Source organism: Cinclus cinclus, chromosome 11 (genome assembly GCF_963662255.1).
Source record: "Cinclus cinclus chromosome 11, bCinCin1.1, whole genome shotgun sequence".
Taxonomy (NCBI): domain Eukaryota; kingdom Metazoa; phylum Chordata; class Aves; order Passeriformes; family Cinclidae; genus Cinclus; species Cinclus cinclus.
This window is the reverse complement of record NC_085056.1, coordinates 8,597,807-8,615,890: the sequence shown is the minus strand read 5'-3', so window position 1 is coordinate 8,615,890 and position 18,084 is coordinate 8,597,807. Positions and strand designations below refer to the sequence as shown.

General features: G+C 38.6%; 1 protein-coding gene across 3 annotated transcripts in view; it reads right to left on the bottom strand.

Moving 5' to 3' along the window:
• Window positions 1-18,084, bottom strand: part of PHAF1 (phagosome assembly factor 1) — a 34,060-nt gene that overhangs the window by 2,115 nt on the left and 13,861 nt on the right. For 2 of the 3 annotated variants that reach the window (XM_062499997.1, XM_062499999.1), the window contains 11 exons: window positions 17,802-17,881; window positions 13,346-13,440; window positions 10,893-10,990; window positions 9,731-9,843; window positions 7,618-7,751; window positions 6,926-7,009; window positions 6,144-6,226; window positions 5,360-5,403; window positions 3,386-3,429; window positions 1,993-2,051; window positions 382-454 (listed from right to left, as the gene is read on the bottom strand). In XM_062499997.1, coding sequence (XP_062355981.1) covers window positions 382-454; window positions 1,993-2,051; window positions 3,386-3,429; window positions 5,360-5,403; window positions 6,144-6,226; window positions 6,926-7,009; window positions 7,618-7,751; window positions 9,731-9,843; window positions 10,893-10,990; window positions 13,346-13,440; window positions 17,802-17,881 — 907 coding nt within the window. Of the gene's footprint in view, window positions 1-381; window positions 455-1,106; window positions 1,203-1,992; window positions 2,052-3,385; window positions 3,430-5,359; window positions 5,404-6,143; window positions 6,227-6,925; window positions 7,010-7,617; window positions 7,752-9,730; window positions 9,844-10,892; window positions 10,991-13,345; window positions 13,441-17,801; window positions 17,882-18,084 lie in introns of those variants that run through there. The other variant, XM_062499998.1, reaches the window with a different exon arrangement.

Below are 18,084 nucleotides of genomic sequence, written 5' to 3'. Positions count from 1 at the left end.
ACTAAGTAGAAAATCAGTAGTAGTAAAAGTGATCTGCCTGAGGAAAGAAATCCCAACAACAAATGACAACAACAAGCTCTTGGCTAGTTCCTAAAAACAGTCTCATAGATTTCCATGACATACCACTATCTGCTCCAACCCACCATGTGAATGGATCTCCTGCTAGCTTGAGTTCCAGGTGACAAACTTGAAGTGTCAGCTTCAACATGCAAATGCACAACCTCAGAGAAGAGGTTGCAAAGTTCCCTCTTTCTGCCAACAGGCACTAAAATTATACCACTCCCAAGCACTGGCTTTTGTTGAATAGTAATAGCACTCATAGTAATAGCAAACTCCTCGTCTTCCCATGCTCAAACAAAAATAAAAGGGTTTTTTCCCAACCTCAAAGATCATTCGCTGCAGTCCAAAGCAAAAGGTTGACCCAAATGGGTTAGTGTTGTTTGGAGATGATGACCTGAACAGTAAAGAGGGGAAAAAAAATTTAAAATGGGTATGTGAGGATCAGGAACATCTTAAAGAAGAATAACTAGTCAGCAACATAAGGTGAATTATAGCATCTTCATCACAGCTTTAATCAAAAGAAATATCTCTATGCTATGCAACATCACTGCTAGGCTCCAAGTGAGCCAAAGGAAATTCTGCTGGATGCTTCAGTGCCATTAATAACACTTGGGGATAAAGTAATGAAAAAGCCACTAGTGACCTCTACAGGTAAACTCTCCTGCACTTTACTCGAACAGGAAGAACCATTAAAAACCCCCAGATACACAGGAAGAGAGAAGCACCCTGTTCCTTACTACACATCATTTTTGTGCAAGATCCTTCCCTTAGTATCTCAACCTCTACCGTATGTATTTACTATATGTAGTCTATTATTTATATTTACTATATACTGTCTCTTAACCAACTGGATTTAGTATGTTAAGAAGATGAATCTGTATGATGCCAAAATAGAATAATTCAAGTTCTATTAAACAGTATTTTTCAAGAACTATGTACCACTTGTCTTCCAGTTATTTCTGGTATTTTTGGATTGTACATTGACGGTTTCTGTTGACTGCAATGAATTTTAGATTACAGCCAAAAAAAGCCCCTAATGAATATTTACCTTTTGTCCTTTCTTGTAAACTGGTCAGTTTTTCAAATTGCATGTCTGAGCCATTTGAGATGTGCTCAGTAAAGCGCTCTCTGGTTGAACTACTCTACAACACAGATGGAAGAAATAGAAGGGCTCTATGTCATCACTATTTCACCTTAGCTTTACTTCATTCACATGGTTTCTGCTCTAATCATCTCACTGGCATAACACAGGAGTAAAGGGGAACAAAGGGCACAATGATTAAGGAGGGAAAAAAGAAAAATATCGAAGTCAAAATCATGTGAAAGTCTGATAAAAATACATTAATTTATCTGAAATTGTTGTGGTATTTGCACAGTACCCATCACTTACACTTGTATTGAGATAAAAACCATGGTTTCACATCAAAGTGGTAACTCTGCAATGCCCATTTAACCCAGAATCCACCTCAATGCCTGAAATAACACAGCAAATTTAAGGTCTATTCCATCCTCAGTCAGCCTAAAGAAACTTTAGAACCATGTAGGTTCATAAAAGATAAGCTTCTTCAGACAGACTGCTGTTATATACATTATCATATATATATTTACAGTGCTACATGTTACTGAAATACTTTATAAAAAGAGTAAGAACTCTACACTATTTATTACTCAAAGGAAGAGACTTTCTAATACACTGTCTTCTCCAATATCATCTCTGGATTTTGCATTTCAAGGTATTTTGGAAATACTTTCACTGAGCATGTCAGTTTATTTCCTCTGAGAGCAGCTATCTTGTCCTGTTAGTGGCCAAAACCCCTGAAACTTTAGCCAGCAAAGCAGTATAAAAGTAACCAGTGCCATAAACATGCTTCCTCATCCTCTGTTGTCAGCCCAAGCAAATCCCAATCCTTGCCAAGCAAGAGAGGTTTTTACCTGTGAAGTACCACTGGCTTCTCTACAGGGTGCCCCAGTAGATCCTGAATACTGTCCCACTGTAAATACATCAATGAATTTGTGTTAAAATGAGGCACAAGAAAATTCTTTTTATCTAGGAGAAATGCCATGCACATTTGTTTGTGACAAACCTATCTGTCAAATAAACATGAGGTTGTATTTACAGAAGTATTTGGAGTGACTGGAGCCATACTCAGTAATGGAATTATCCATTGCTAGGGCTAGTAAATTCTCTTAAGGTATAGTAGTCTCATTTTCGTCTTAAAATAGGTTGGAATTAGAATTACTAATACAAAAACTTATATGGGTCTTATGGATAAATTGTAGCTGGAAAGTCTTGTGGCATTTTAGGGGTACCTCAGAGACCAAAGCAGCTGTGGGAGACTTCAACAAAATATCCTCTTACATACCTTTGCAGAGAGGAAAAATAGCCCCACTGCTACCTCTCCCAAAAGTCTTTCCTTTATTTAAGCAACAATATTGGAGAAGAGGAAAGCTGCACTATTTAATGATTGGGAAGTGTCCAATGAGTTTTCCTCATTTTAACCAGACTCCAAGAAGCTGCAGTTTCACACACAAGACTAAAATAAGACAAAGCACTGAAGGGAATAAGTTAATTCAAATAAAAAAGCATAGAATGGAATCTTCCAGATTGCTGACTGCAATTTTTCTTCCCAGTATGGGACCCAAAATTCACCAAGGAAAGCCTTCATTTGGCACCCCAGGAACCAAGAGAGCAGCACTGACCCTGACTGAATATTGACTGCAGAGACACTGATGAATAGTTTTTGAGAAGTTTTTCAACTTAATGCAGCTGTTAAATATGCAGCAGCAACTGCCCAGCTGGGAATTTCATTTAGGTGGTAAGGCTGTAGAGGCTTCAAGGAGTCTGCTGTCATCAGTGACAGTTTTGAAAGGCTGCTGCCTAAGAAACATCCCATTACTGGTGTCCTTCAGAAGAAAGTGGAAAGGCACTGGACTCTCTTATTAAACAGTACATGTCTTCAAGAGCTATGTTTAGTACAATAGCTCTGTGAGAATTTTGTTTAGGAACATGTCTCCAGCTAACATTCAGCCACCACTGCCATTATCCCCTATCGCTTATTTCACTATTTCTACCTGCAGCTGTGTTAAAATGCAAGCCATAATGTAGTAATTTAGTTTACTTGAAGTGTGCTATTACACATGAATTTGATCTTTTAACACACCAAAATATTTAAAACACAAGATACACACTAACTTTTGGAGTTCTACGATTCCACTTCAAAACAACATACCACAACTGTAATTTGTTTGAAGGGTATTGTAAAGTTAGGATGAATCATTTAGATGGTTTAAGATCAGGAAAACACTCAGTTCTGCACATGCTTACCTTGCTGTATGTTGTACATGTTTCTGTCTGTGAATCTGCACTATCTATGAAACAAAAACAGAAGAGCTTTTATAGCTTAATCTTGAACAGTCCCCTACATAATCCTTTGTTTTGCTATGTTAATTCAGATAGCAGGAGACACAGAAGCATTAGATCAGGTCATATACAAATTTATCAGCATTCACTAGCAATCAGAATTGCCAGTAACACTGATTAAATGCCAGTTAAGGTGATAAAGCAAACATCCCTATTTACAGCAAGCCCCAACTTAAAGGTTATAAAAGCTTAAGCTTCAATCTTACATGGAAGAACACCAGTGTAAAGGAAATTCCATCTCCTTGCATTAAGCTAACAGGCCTAGCACAGCCACTGGAGGAGGTAACATGATGTGCCACTCATTAAGTCCAAAACACTTGGAAGGAAACTAAAACTCAACTAATGGCTAAAACTGACATCTGGAGACTCAGGAGCTGGCAGGCCTGATGTCAGTGAAAACATCACTCTTCCAAAATAAAGATGGCAGAGAGCTTGGGAACCACAGCCTCCCTATTAAATAATAAAAGGACATAATTGCATTTACAATTACAGCCTTGAAACAGAAACTTTGCTGGTGCTTGCAAGTACTTTCATACATATCTTACATACATATATTTGGGTACTCTTAAACACTGAAAGCATGTTCCCAAAGCAGTGGGAATAGATCTAGACACTAAACATGCCAAACACAGCTTTCAGTCAAGTTAAAGACCATTTGCTTCTCTGTATTTTTTCCTCTCTAAACATGCTCTCTGTGAGTTCAGTGTCTGTGCAACTTGAACTCTGGCTCTTAATTTATCATCTGAATTTGAACTACAAAAGGGAACTAATAAAATTGCATCAGGCACTGTCAGCAGAGGGAAGAAGATGGGCTCTTCAAAACAGTTATAACATCTGTTCACATCTTGTTACCTGTCTTGGACATAAGCTAGAAGCCAGAAAAGCTGGTGAGAAATTCCAAATAAACAAAAAACCAGACACTTTAAGAATAAATTAATAATGCTACTTGAGGTAAATAAAATTAATCGCGAATTAATGCTTGGAAGTACAATAACCTAAGGGAAAACAATTTTAGAAGTGAAAATTTCCATGCTCATTCTCTTGGCTGAAGTACAAATCAACTTTCATATAAGCCTGTTTTGTTTTCCAGGTTTTTAATTCCCCATATGCTCAAACTACTGTGACAGCCACAGGTGGATTGCACTTCACACGGTAAAGTGCTTGCAGTAAATACCTGTCAGAATGAGGAAAACATCCCTGGCCAAAACCTAGGCAGCATCTGGCATTCTCAGGATTATCCAAATACCTTCCCAGTACACATTTCTTCCTATGTTGAAGAAGTCTACTTCAATCACTGTGATCTTCAGACAGGGCTCCCCTACTTTGCTGAGATTAGTTACTTGCACAGAGCTGGGAATATCTCAGTACCTTGCCAAATCAGTACCACCAATTATAAATTAATTTTTTTCAAGTGGAGATTTTCAAGTGAACACAAACAGACATACTTTGTCTGTAGCACACAGAGCCAATATACCCTGGATGTTAATTTTCATTCCCAGATAAACCAGATTATATTAAATACCAGTGGACTGGACAGATGACCTCAGACTAACACTATCTTACAGATTTTGAGCCTCCAGGCACAAGGTAATTGATTTTAGCAGAATGGTAGCATTACAGGATATTGTGATGCTGCAGCTAAATATTTGTGTGATCCAAATAAATGAGGAGGTAGTGCAAGTAAAATCAGAGAACTGCTACCTTGCCCTGAAGTGTCTTTTCCACTTAAATAGAAACCTAAGCCCTACATTTCTTCTCAGCCTCAATGACTGTCACTGTTGGCATCCTCTGATAATGAAGGACAGAGACAAAAACTGATCCCAGCTCTCCTTGGAGCATTCTGTGCCCCCTGAAGCAGGACAGCAGGGAAATGCTCACCTCTCTTAATGATGAGTGGAATCTTGAATTCACAGCGATGGTAACTAGAAAGGGCAAATCATAAAGCTATTAGAAAACAGAGAAGCCAAGATAAACTGCACAGTCACACACTTACAGCTCTTAATAATCCCTTTAATGAAAAGTCATGTCAATAATAAAATGAAAGTGACAATCTATGATAGCAGATTAAATTCTCGGTTAGATTTTCTACATCAAAAAAGGCAACAGCCTGGGAATGTCCTAATGCAATTCTTTAAATGACACAAGAAATCCTTCAGCACAAATTACTCTATTGTTATACAGAATGGAAGGAGAAATATTTAGCCATGAAAGAGCACTATAGATTTCTCGGTCACTAACTGCTTTAATCAGACATCTAATCACTGACTCATACTCTTCCTCTAAAGAGTGTACATTTAGGAAGTACTGAAAACATGTTCAGAAGCATGAGATTTTTTTAATCACTAATTAAAATCACGTTAGGAAAAAAACAGCAACATAGCTACCAGTAAATGGGCACTCTTGCTAATACAGTTTGCCAAGTTTACACATCATACTTGGACCAAGAACTACCTAATCTCATTCACTGGTTTAAGACATACTTGCTAGTATATATATAGGCATTTTAAAGTAAAAAATGTTACTAATGATGTCTGAAACCTCCACACATTACTAGATACACCAAAGACACTTAGGAAAAAATACTGTAATTCTATAAAGAGAACATAAGATTTCCTTTTCAGCTGTTTTAATGTACTCTAATAGATGAGTTCTGTACACTCACATGTTAAAGTTGTAATGACCAGGATAATTTGTGTGCAGGACAAATTTCTTCACCTTGTGAGTGTTTGCATCAAAGAGAATATCCTGTTGAAGACAAAAAAGACAGATGAAGCAATTCAGATAGGAAGGTGGCTTTCTCTAAACTAACCTGAGATTTTTTAAAATAGCACCTGTATAGAGTGACACATATCTCATCTCACTGGAACTGAATCAAATTATGAAAAGTACTATTTGAAAATAAGACTATTTGTAAATTCAAATAACACATTTCCTCCAGCACTCAATCACAACTGCAGTTTCATCTGCTAATGTTGGCAAGTTTTCTAAGGAGGTCTTGCTTTTCTGCATACTATTTACAGTAATGTAGACTAAAGCTAAACAGCTGCAAGAAGGAACATGAAGATTTAACTACATCCCACAGCTCAGCAAGCTTTCACAACTGATGTTATGGTATACCTGCCTCAGTTCTTTGGTACAGGGGCATGCATCTCAGGAACAAGAACTAGTTACCTACGCATCAGGCTTGACAGAAAAAGGAGAAAACCTAAGAGATCGCAAAAGTGCAAAGGGCTCTCCATCCACTGGTGAAGATAAAATGCTGCTGATTAAATTTATAAGTGTTAAAGGAAAGTCAAGTGTAGCTTTTCATATCCAGAGATTCCTAAGGCAGCAATCAAGAGTTTTGAAGTCTCTCATTTCCCACAGGCTTTAGCCTCCTGAAAGGATTGCTGTGTAACTAAATCAGAACTTCACATTAACTGTTCAGGAAGGCTTTCCACTCACCACTCCAAGTGTGAAATAGTTGAAGAAGTAGTCATTGCACTTTGATGGGACCTGCTTATGGGGCGAGGGCGAATGGATTTTCATCTGCAAGAAACACACTTGTCAGATGCATTCAATAATGCTTAAAGATTAATGCCTTTAATAATGTCTCTATATTCAAACAATGGCTATAATCTCATCTGAAGCCTTTGCTCAAGTATGTCAGATAGTGTGCTTTGTGCCAGGACCATCACCTACCTAGAGCAGCACAGTGACACATCAGCTTTTTCAGTTACCGGAACTAAAAGGTTTTTCTTACATGATGCTATGTAAAAATATTAGGAAAAGATCAAAATATATGCTGAGGTTATTTTACATACACTGTAAGTGAAAAAAAATAAGAAGCACACACTTGCTAAGGCACATTTGGATACAAAGTGCTCCCATTTGTAACACTTCTTAAACCACTTAACATTATTTGATTTGATTTAAAAAATAAATTTAAATAGATTTGCATCAATTTAGATTTTATAAAAGCTTCTTAAAATCCACTATATAATGGTTCAGCCTCATCTGTTATGTCAAGTAATATGTCAAGCACTTGTAATTTGTGCTACATGGCAGTTCAGCTTCACTGACCTTGCCAAACACAAGCACTATGATGAAACTGAGACACCACTGAACAAAGTCTGGGCCTGAATGAATTCCCTCACCTTGTCTTCGGACTTGTAGAAGACTTTGTGTGGAGAGCCCAAGGTGCTGAGCACATCCTGGCAGGAATCACCGAAGTACACACAGCGCTCAAATACCCGCATCTTGGCATCGGCTAGAACACCTGGGCCACAGCCTGAGGAATGGAAAACAACTCTACATGCATCCATCCTGATCACAGAATACATCAGTAAATCAGCACCAAAAGGTTAGCATTCCTCTGTTTATCACAAACCAAACAGCTGCATTCCTCAGACAACAGGGCCAAACTAAATTTAACCATTTACTTTGCAACAGGGTAAACATTTCTTATCAGAGCAGTGCATGTGCTTAGTGTTGCATGGTTCCTCATTTTAACCTCCACTTTCAGCCATGCTACCTTCACTTCCTTGCCATTCACATGGACGACTTGGTTTCCCAGCCCATCTCAATTTGATCAGGAGACTATTAGCAGTAAATACCAGGAATTATTTCTATCCCTAGAATATTCTACTTTAGCAGCTAGAGATTTACCTCCAGCTAAAAACATCAAGTACATAAAGTAAAATCCCTCATCCATATTAACTGTATCACAGAACACACATTCTTTACTCAAAATTCCCATAACTTACTAAATCAATAGCAAGTACATCCCTGTGCAAACAACATTTAAACCAGATCTTATTGAATAGCCATTACAGATGAATTGCTGATGTTACCAGATGTTAGAAAATGGAAAGATGTTGCAGTTTGAGAGCCTATTTGCTTCCAGGAATGCAGCATCTTTCATTTATGAGAATGCAAGTACACATATGCAGCAGTTACTGCAAAACACAGGATGTGCTTTAAATACACACTTAGCTTTCCTCACTATGCATTATTTATGAAGCTAGTTACCCACTAAAATCAGAAAAACTAATTCAGTCATCCTTGACTTCTTAAGCAACAGTAACTTCAAATATATGGGTAATACATGGGCAGAGAAAGAACAGGTGTGCAACATGTTCCACAAGTTTCTGCAAACTTTGCAAGGCAAGAACAGCACATGTCCAGATTGCCTCTCTGCAAGTTAGTCTGATCATGAGTGGTATTTCACTAATTATTTTACTCACTGACAACATTTCCTTTAGGCTGCATATACATTTTCAATAAAACTTGACACTACCTTAAAAGTGTCCAATTTCTCAAAATAATTTACATAATTATGATGCTATAGCTAACTCCTACCCCAGTACATGAGGATATATGTTCTCTGCACTAGACAGCTCTACCTTGTCTTCCTCTGTAATGAGAGAAGCAATGTAGCTTGAAAATATCTGCTCTGTTTTTATTAATAATTTTTTATTCTTCATCTATAATTTTCTCATTTTCAGCTTTTGCATATTGTGAACGTATTTCAAGTGTCTCCTTGATATACATAAAGCTAACAATCAGAACAGGTCAAAAGCCTCCTAATGAAAATTGTTTAAAATATCTCAGTATTTTTTTTTAAAAACATTGTCACGTCCCAAATTATGGTGACCAAACAATTCTCCTTTGCAGCCATTATATCTTTCTAATTTCTAAGCACCCTCCCATTTCTGAAAGCACCTACAGGAGAAGGACTCATCAGCCTCTCTTCACTTTCACCACTATCTCCTACAGTAAATGAAAACAGAACTGAATTGGAACTGCAGTTTAAGGCTGCAGCATTAACGTAGTCATTTGCTGGCATTTTTAAAAGCCTTCCACATTTAATCACAAGAATATCAATATTATACAGCTCCCTGGAATCTCAGAAAATGCACACATACACAAGGTTTCTTGGTTTGTCATGGTTTTTTTCAGTGATGTACTGAGAACAGTGATCTGTTTTCTTCTGCACATATACCTGGAGACAAATTCCATTTCTGCAAACAGATTCTAAGGACTTGGAACATGTGAGGGCTCCAGTTCTCAGTGATTTCTCCAGGGTTAGGAATATACAGCAGTGGGCGGGTTCATCTTCAAAAGGATTTAACTAGGTTTTGTTTCCAGTAATTCAAAATAAGGTAGATAGAACACTTTGAAATCTCTTATCAAATCATCGCAAATAACCTGTGCTTATTAACCTTTTCCTGAGAACAACCAGTGCAATGTTCAGAGTGTCTCCAATACCTGCAGTGAGCAGGCGAAGCCGTAAACCTGAGGGTCCAGTTCCATCTCGCAGGACGTCGACGTTCTCAGCGTACACATTCCCAAGGAAACAGCTGAGAGGCATCAAGGGAGCCCTGAAACCAATCACACAAAATGTGCATAGGGTTTGCTTCACCTTCAAATTTTCCTGTAACAAGCTGGTACCAGTTCACTGGAACAAAGCACGTTAATTTTGACAAAGCTGCATGTAACAGACTGAAGATTAAGTTATATCAAACAGAAGGATCAGAACGTGTGGGGGAAAAGGAAGAGAAACAAGACAGCACTCACATGCAAGATCCTTACTATTAATGAAAAACCAGTAAGTTTCAAAGACTCCACGAATTAAGGAATTACAGAAACTGTACCTAGCCTTTGGCTATCTCCTATGAGGAAACGTCACCTCAAATTTCTCTCAGGGAAAATGGAAGTTGTGGAGTTTTTAAAGTTAACTAAATCTAAACTTAGGCATATCACCCAAATGCAGCAGAGCTTTTTCCATGATGCTCTCGGGAAGGTACCTCATAGCCCAGACCATGAAATCAGTTTGTACAGGTACATCAAATGCAACTGTGCTGCTTTACTGGGGAGGTTCTCAATTTAATTCAACAACGATACTATTTTAGAAAATACTAACAGCCCCAAGTGAGGTATTTTTAATGGAAAGGCATATTTTCTGTGTATCAGCTTGTATATGCTCCCTAAAATTCCCTGTCCTTATGTCAATTCCTCCTCTGAGTGACTGACAAGCTAAAAGTTAGGCTTTGAGTGCTCTCACACACACAACAGAGCTCCATGCAACAATCAGTGCTTTCACTAAAGCTCACCACGTCACAGATGGGCACGGACAACAGCATTTTTCTCAAGTGCACTTATTTCTAAATAGGAGACAATGACTGCATAAACAAGGCTCCCTCCCTTCTGAGCAGTAATCCAAGGATGTGTTTATCTCCTGGCCTTAAAACTCAACTGCCTCTGCAAAAAATGCCATCTTATCAGTCTGGGTATTTCTAAGATTAGGTATCTTAGAATCATACCAAATTACTAGAAGACCCAAACTGAAGCAAAAAACCCCACACAATTGTATTTAGCAATAGCAAAGCACTAAACAAATGATGGGAAGAGCACGAGCAGCTGTACATACTTGGTGTCCTGCAGACTGTTTCCATTGTAGATGTACATGCGTTTCACAGTCGCGCCATGCGGAATTTGCAGCGAGGCCAGACCATGGGCAAAGTTAGGCTGCAGAAACACAAAATCATTCTTGTTACACAGTACAGCAGACATTTCAGCTCTAGGTCAGAAATTGCGTTAAAGATACTTGAATTGGTAAGCATATATTGTAAGTCTCCAGCAAAAGACAAGGGAGCAAAATACCAGAAAAACCCAACCTTCAAGGTAGCTTTTTTTTATATTCCACCACTCCCAGATTGCCAAGCTGGGTCAAAATACTTACTATGTTTATTCATCAAAAGATGCCATTAGTCTGACAATTAGCTGCTGTGTGTACTGAGAATTCAAGTTTTTCCTTTGATCACTGGCAGCTAGCAATTTCCAGGTATTTGTACTGATACACTGCATTTAAGGTCAAAAAAAAAATCACCTGTCTTAAAGGAAAACTTCCCTTTTTTGTCTCTCACTGCATTAATTTCAGCCTTTTAACATTTTTGCTGTTTGCGAGATGCCTTATCTGATGAACAGAAACTTGTTCATTGAATAGATTTTCCGCTCTCCTTATCACCACATTCTTACACATACTGTTTAGACAGGGATTTGAGTGCTGTTATCAAATAGAAAGCATCCTAAGGAAGTCAGAATGACTTTAATTACACTAGAAGAAGGAATTTCTTTCAATTCTGAATATGACAGGACACTCAAGACCAATAACATATTTTGCTGTCACCAGACAGAAGAAACCCTATCTTTTTGTGTCATCAAAAACAAGATGCACAATATGTAAACACTTACCTTGTCTACTTTAGCAGGACATCACATAACGTAAACACACACACAAAATTCTTAAGAAAAAAATTAACCTAGACCAATGACTTTCATTGCTGTAGGAATTAAGAAAGGAACCTCCACTCTAGAGCTGTCCCAATTTCAATTCTCTTCCTGAATTTGCCAAGAACATTAATACTTAAATACTTAAACATTAATACACTGCTTAAAGTAGTCAGACTTCAGATTACTGAAGTGAGAAAAGGTTTTCATGTTCTCCTCACTTGCAGCTTGTTTCCAGGTATACAATAAACTACAAAGTTTTCTTTATAGTTCTTCCATTTCCACAAGAAGATTGCACTGCTTTGCTAAGCAGCTTAGCACCCCTGTGCCATCTTCCCTGAACTTGACAGATTTTGACAGATTCAAATTTGACTTCACTCTGCAATCTTTTCTAATGTTCCTCTCTAAAATTATCCACAAATACTTTTCTTACCTGTGGACTGTTTCATATTACTCTGTTTTCAAAACAATCCTTCTACCTGTTCCTGGGGGGACTTCAGCATTACAACTCTGTGCAAAGAACATTTTACTAACCTCACTAGAACAACTGAGTTGGTCTCAATGATCCCTACAGGTTCCTTCCAACTGAAGACATTTTATGATTTTTAAAAATCTTTGGTAAAACAACTGACTTCCTCAGTAGTTTGGCTATTTCATTCATCAATGTCCTGGGAACTCCTGCATGAAAAGAAACTATTCTTTGTTGAGGCATTCTTTTTGTTTGGCTTATTAGGTTTCTCTTCACCTTCCAATGTGAAACCTAGCTGACCTTCACTACTGCTAAACCATAACTTCCCCCAGTTACCCCCTGTGACATGTCAACCACAACCACTAAAGCACTAGGCTGTGACAAAGAACATGTGTCATCATGTTGGCTGATGTCTTGTTTTGGCTCTTTATATGCTCTTTTATTTTAATGCTTTTTAACTGGAAAAAGCAGATTATACAATTGAAAGCATTTTCATCTTCACACAAAACAAGTTACACATACATTTTTGCTAGTACAGAAAGAAACCACAGAGGACCTGATCTCGTTTCCACTTATATTTCCACACAGATTTCAAAGAATGCAGTAATGCATTTAATTATTCAGTAACACATCCAAACATTTGGTGAATATGCAAACAGGCATTACAAATAAATCATTCATTTGGCTTGCTAAAAGCACTCATAATGAAAGACACTTAAGATGAAAATGTATTTTATGAAGTCTATCCTACTTTAGTTGCATAATCACTTTGATGAGATTCAAAAATACCTGATAAAAGAACAGCCTCCCAGTAGATTGCTTAATATTTATGCATTTGCATAGACAGCACTCATATTTTTCGAGGATTCCTTTCACCAACAGAATTGCTAGTCCCAGTTCATGATGCAAGCAAAACCCCTAAGCACACGCCTTTTGTCAACAGGAAGTAAATTTTTAACTTTGAGATGGGTACATAGCATTAATAAGAACACAACTGATGAGTACAATTCCTTCCAAATTACTGGTTTCTTTTGCTTGCAAAAGACAGCAAGACAAAGTAGATGATACTTTGCAAGTACCATAGAGGCAAAAAGACCATGTATTAGCTAAGAATGATTGCTGACCTCGTACTTCGGGGTTTCAGTCCAGGAGTCTAACTGAAAAGAAAACGACAGTCCTCTGAAATTGAGGTGAAAGAGTTGCTCAGCTGAGTTATACACTAAAAGGGAAAAGAAAGTAAAATCAGAATTACCGAAATCATCCAAGAATTCTCCAGTTCATATCCAACAGTACCTTCATCACCTCAATGAATCTGTCACATCTCAGAATGCAGGAAGAACACAACTACACTGGACTGTAACAGCTTTGCTTTTAATTTGATGCAGCAAAAATAGAGCAATAAGAAAAACCATAGATTCCTTACAGTTGTCTCTGCCAGCCTGCAGGCACTAACCTCTTCCTAAGGATACAATTATACAACACATCAATTATACCTTAATATCTCTAAAGTAGTTTAAATAGCTAGTATTAATACAAAATAATTCTGTTCATTGTTATGTAAAACACTAAGTATTAACCAGAAAGTCTTTGAGAGAGATGTGCACAGAACACTGATAATTTCCTCTTTCACACCAAGGGGCAGCACGAATGGGAGTTCAAAGGAGAGCTCACCCTGCGACCTGCACTTCCACCTCTCCTCCCAAGAGGAGCTCCCGTGCCCAGATCGGGTCCGTGCGTTCCCGGGTAACACGACCCAAGGAGGAAACACTTCAGACATACAGGTCCTAGGCCATTTACAATGATAATGTAATGTAATGTAATTCTGCCTCACCAGAAACAGCAGCCAACCAGTCAGCTCCCACAAAGAGCACTAGTAAATGAGAGCATGCACAGAACTTCCAGCTGTCACCACATCACGAGATGTCCTGATTCACTGCAATCAATTGCACAACATCAACTATGAACAACAATAAATGTCGTCCCAGTACTTACTCTAACAAGACACACTGTTTTCTGAAACTGTGGAAAGATTAAAGAACAATCCCAGAAGACTGAGAGCTTGGGAACTGCTTTGGGATTGATTTTACAAACTTCAACCTGTGCCCAGCAGCCACTGGGGGAACAGAGTGTTCTAGTAACACACAGGAGCTGACAGCTTGAAAACACCAGAGGCTAAAAACAAAAAAGAAACCCTCTAACAAGAGAAGCTGCTTTCTTCCACTTTACCAAAGGAATACCAAAGGCTCAGTATTCCCTTTTTTCTTACAATGTTATATTTAAAATGACATAGCATAGAGAGAAAATGCATATATACAGAAAAATTTTATTCCCTCCTTCCCACAGTGTCTTTCAAATGTTCAACTTGAAAGACATCACAAGGTATCTGAACAACACCAGGCCACCCAGGATAGAAAAATAATAGTTGAGTAACAAGCATTAAGCTTTCAAAATTCATAATTTGCCTCCTCTATGGAATGTGCTGGCTAAGAGTCTTTTCCACGCTTGTCACTGAAAGGAAAATGTGTGGAGAGAGGGAAATGTTTTGATCGGCAGGAAAATTATACAAATCTCTCTCATGTGATAAATTATGATACATCTTTTCCAAAGCCCACAGCCAGCTGGAGAACTATTTTTCCCCTAGTCAAGCCAAGTGTGATATCTGATTATACAAATCACATCAGTTCCCATCCCCTGCAATGTTTGTTGATACTTAGGTTTAAAGGGCAAGGAATTTTTTTATTCTTGGGAAGTTCTCTCACATCTCACTCAAAACTACAGATCACAACCACATGACTGAACAAGGTATGGATTTTTATTATTACTTTTAATTTTTTTTTTTAATCAGACAGGTACCCTGCTAATTCCATTCAAAATTGCTGATAGAAGCAAAAAGACTGCTTCTTTACTGCTGCACTCTGGGGAAATGGAGGAGGTTTGCCTTCCAGGAAGGCAGCAGAGTGTGACCAGCTGGGAAATATTTCTATAGAGCTGACAGGACAAAGCCACCGAAATCAGCAAGGCTACAAAATGGATGCAGCTTTGGTAAAGGCAGAGGCAGATCCAAAAGTCAGTTCTTACTGGTGTCAAGCACAAGACTTTTCTAGCACCTTAGGGGAAGCCTGGGCTCCTGCTGAAGTCCAAGAGTTAGAGAGCCAGAACACAGCAACTCCATCCCTGCAAGGCCACTGTGGTAGGAGGGAAGGAGAACTTTTTCTTCTACTTTATGACTTGAGTTCAACCCCACAGCCCTGGTCCTTGCTGAATGGCACTTCGGCACAAAGCCACATCCATGAAGACTCAGGACAGGATGTGGTTTCAATAGAGCTACTGGCAAATGCAAGCCCTTCCCAGCAGGAGGTCAGGTCAGAGAATCATGGAAATGTGGGATGAAAATCTTGGCTTCGATGAAGCTCTTGACCTCCAAAGTGGTTGTATTTCAATAAGCCCCATGACAAAGGTACTGCAAGATTTCAAACTAACATTAGCCAAAAAGAAATGAAGCTGGTTGCTTTTTCTGATGACTGCTCTTTTTTAAAACCACTGATGTGGCAAAACCAAAAATGCTCACTGAAGGTCGGTTTCAACACAAAACTGTTGCTAACCTTTTGAAATTTATTTTGAAACTACCACTGTATCCTGTTGCAGGAAAAGTTCTGCTGCAACCACCTTGGCTTTAAGTGAAAGACAACATTTTGAAATTCTAGTGGAGGTTAACAGTGATAAACAAAATATGTTTAAAATGCTTGCATTGGAGGTTTGGAGGAGTGTTAGCACAAGGAAGTAAAGGGATGGTTATGTTCCTTTCATTCATGAAAACTAGCATTTGGTGCTTTGGTCACATTAAGAGGAAGGTTTTTCCTCCCACCCCAGCTCCAGTTTTTGTGGGACATGAAAGCACCATCACCATCCCCACCCACAAGTTGAAAACCATTCTGGTTCTTCACCTCTTCTATTTCAGAAAACACAAATGAAGAAAACAGTTACCAAAAACTTGTGTTGCATAATACAGTTCAAACTGTTTGTGACAGGCAGCTTAATACAGAGCATTTAACTTCGCTAAGAAGGCTGTTAATGGAAAAAGTATTTTTCCAATGAGGAAACTTGAATAAGCAAATGCATTAGTGAAATGGTAATAGAGGCCAAAACTAGCTATCACTTCCACAGGCAATGCTTATGGCTAGATATGTATTCTTACAGTTCATATTATCACAATTTTTGCAAGTGCTCCACCTCTGCATATTTGCTAATAAACCACCATCACAGAACAAATAAAAATGATAAGCTGCCCAGGACATGGAACTACTTTTACCCTTCTTTACTTCTACAGTCTCTTGCACATGCCATTTTCGTAAGAGATCTAACCATAGATTTCAGAGCTTCTGTGTAAGAGGAACTGTTAATGTCAGGGCCAAAATTTTAAAAGGCCAATTCTGGTTCTTCGTGTATTACAGCTAGAAATGCTCCAAGCTTCATTTATCTCAATCTAATATTCATCTACTACTGCAGGCTTTTATGCAATGATACTGCTCTATCTACCCACATGACCCTCCCCAGTTAATAAATCCTGTTCTGTTATGTGCAAGGGATTGTCTGCAGAGAGCAGAGACAAAGGCTGGATATGCAATCACCATCCATCACAAAGAACACTCGCCTGTTTGGGATCTGCCTGACTACTACAAATGGACTGGCTTAAGTTAAAAATAGAAAATGAGCCTCTGAAAATGGTATCTTGACTATACGGAGTTAACGTTCTTCCTTGTTGCACCAGTTTGTGTCCCCATTTCTTGAAAGTTCCCGGGCAGTTTAATTATAAATATCCTCTTCAAAGTTCCACCATTGGCTTATTTTCATAGCCTAACAACTCCCTGAAACACACTCTTCATTTTCCTATATAAACAAGGAGCTTAAAGATAGTCTTCTTCCTGTGCAGAGATGGTGAACAGCCAAGTGGCTGTGCAAGAGTCAGAGTGGGTTCAGCCAGGTTAAACAAACTTGTTCTGGTTCTGTTCATGCTGCACGTAGACTGACTTCACACCTCCCCAGTGCTCCCAGTACAGGAAGGGGGCTCAGGGAGGTGCAAGCAGCTACACACAGCTCAGATTTGATCCTGCCTAGCAGGGGTATAACCACATTCACAGAGCATGGAGACTGAGCAAACAGCCCTGGCTGACTCTGCACAGACAGCAGCTCAAATGTCTGTGCTCACGGTATACACAATCCCTAAGGATGCTTCAGAGCTGACCATGCATAAGAACATGTAACAACAACAGCATCAACAACAAAGCTCACAGTTCTCTGGTACTGGCAGTTCAAAACAGATCATTAATGGCATTTGAATACACCACTCAGTGCCAGTGACTCTCTGCCTCACCATTTCACTTTTAAAAAGGAGTCACAATTGAACTGACAATACATTTTACATGACTCCCCAGCTGTAAGAATATGACCATTCTGGAACACAGCTCCAGATCATATGACAACAGAACTGCCTACACACTGTTCTAGGCAGACATACTGGAAAGGTTTCCTAGAAAGAAGTCTGTCAAGCTAGGTATGCTTCTCAGAAATCTTTTGGCTTACCTCCTGGATGTGTTGCTCCAAATGACTGATCAATTTGTTCTATGGTTGGAGCAATTGCCTGAGAGTTAAAATGGACACCACTGAAAAAGAAAACAAAATTAATCTGCCTGAAGGAAACCAAACAGATGCTAGAAACATTTACTAATGGCAATACCACATCTAAATTGTAAGAAGTCTCCAAGATTGAAGAGTATACTGGTAATCTAACTGACTGCCATGCTCAAGAAAGGATGATAATGCACACTCCTTAATGACAGCTATTTTTGATTTTAAAATGAATAAC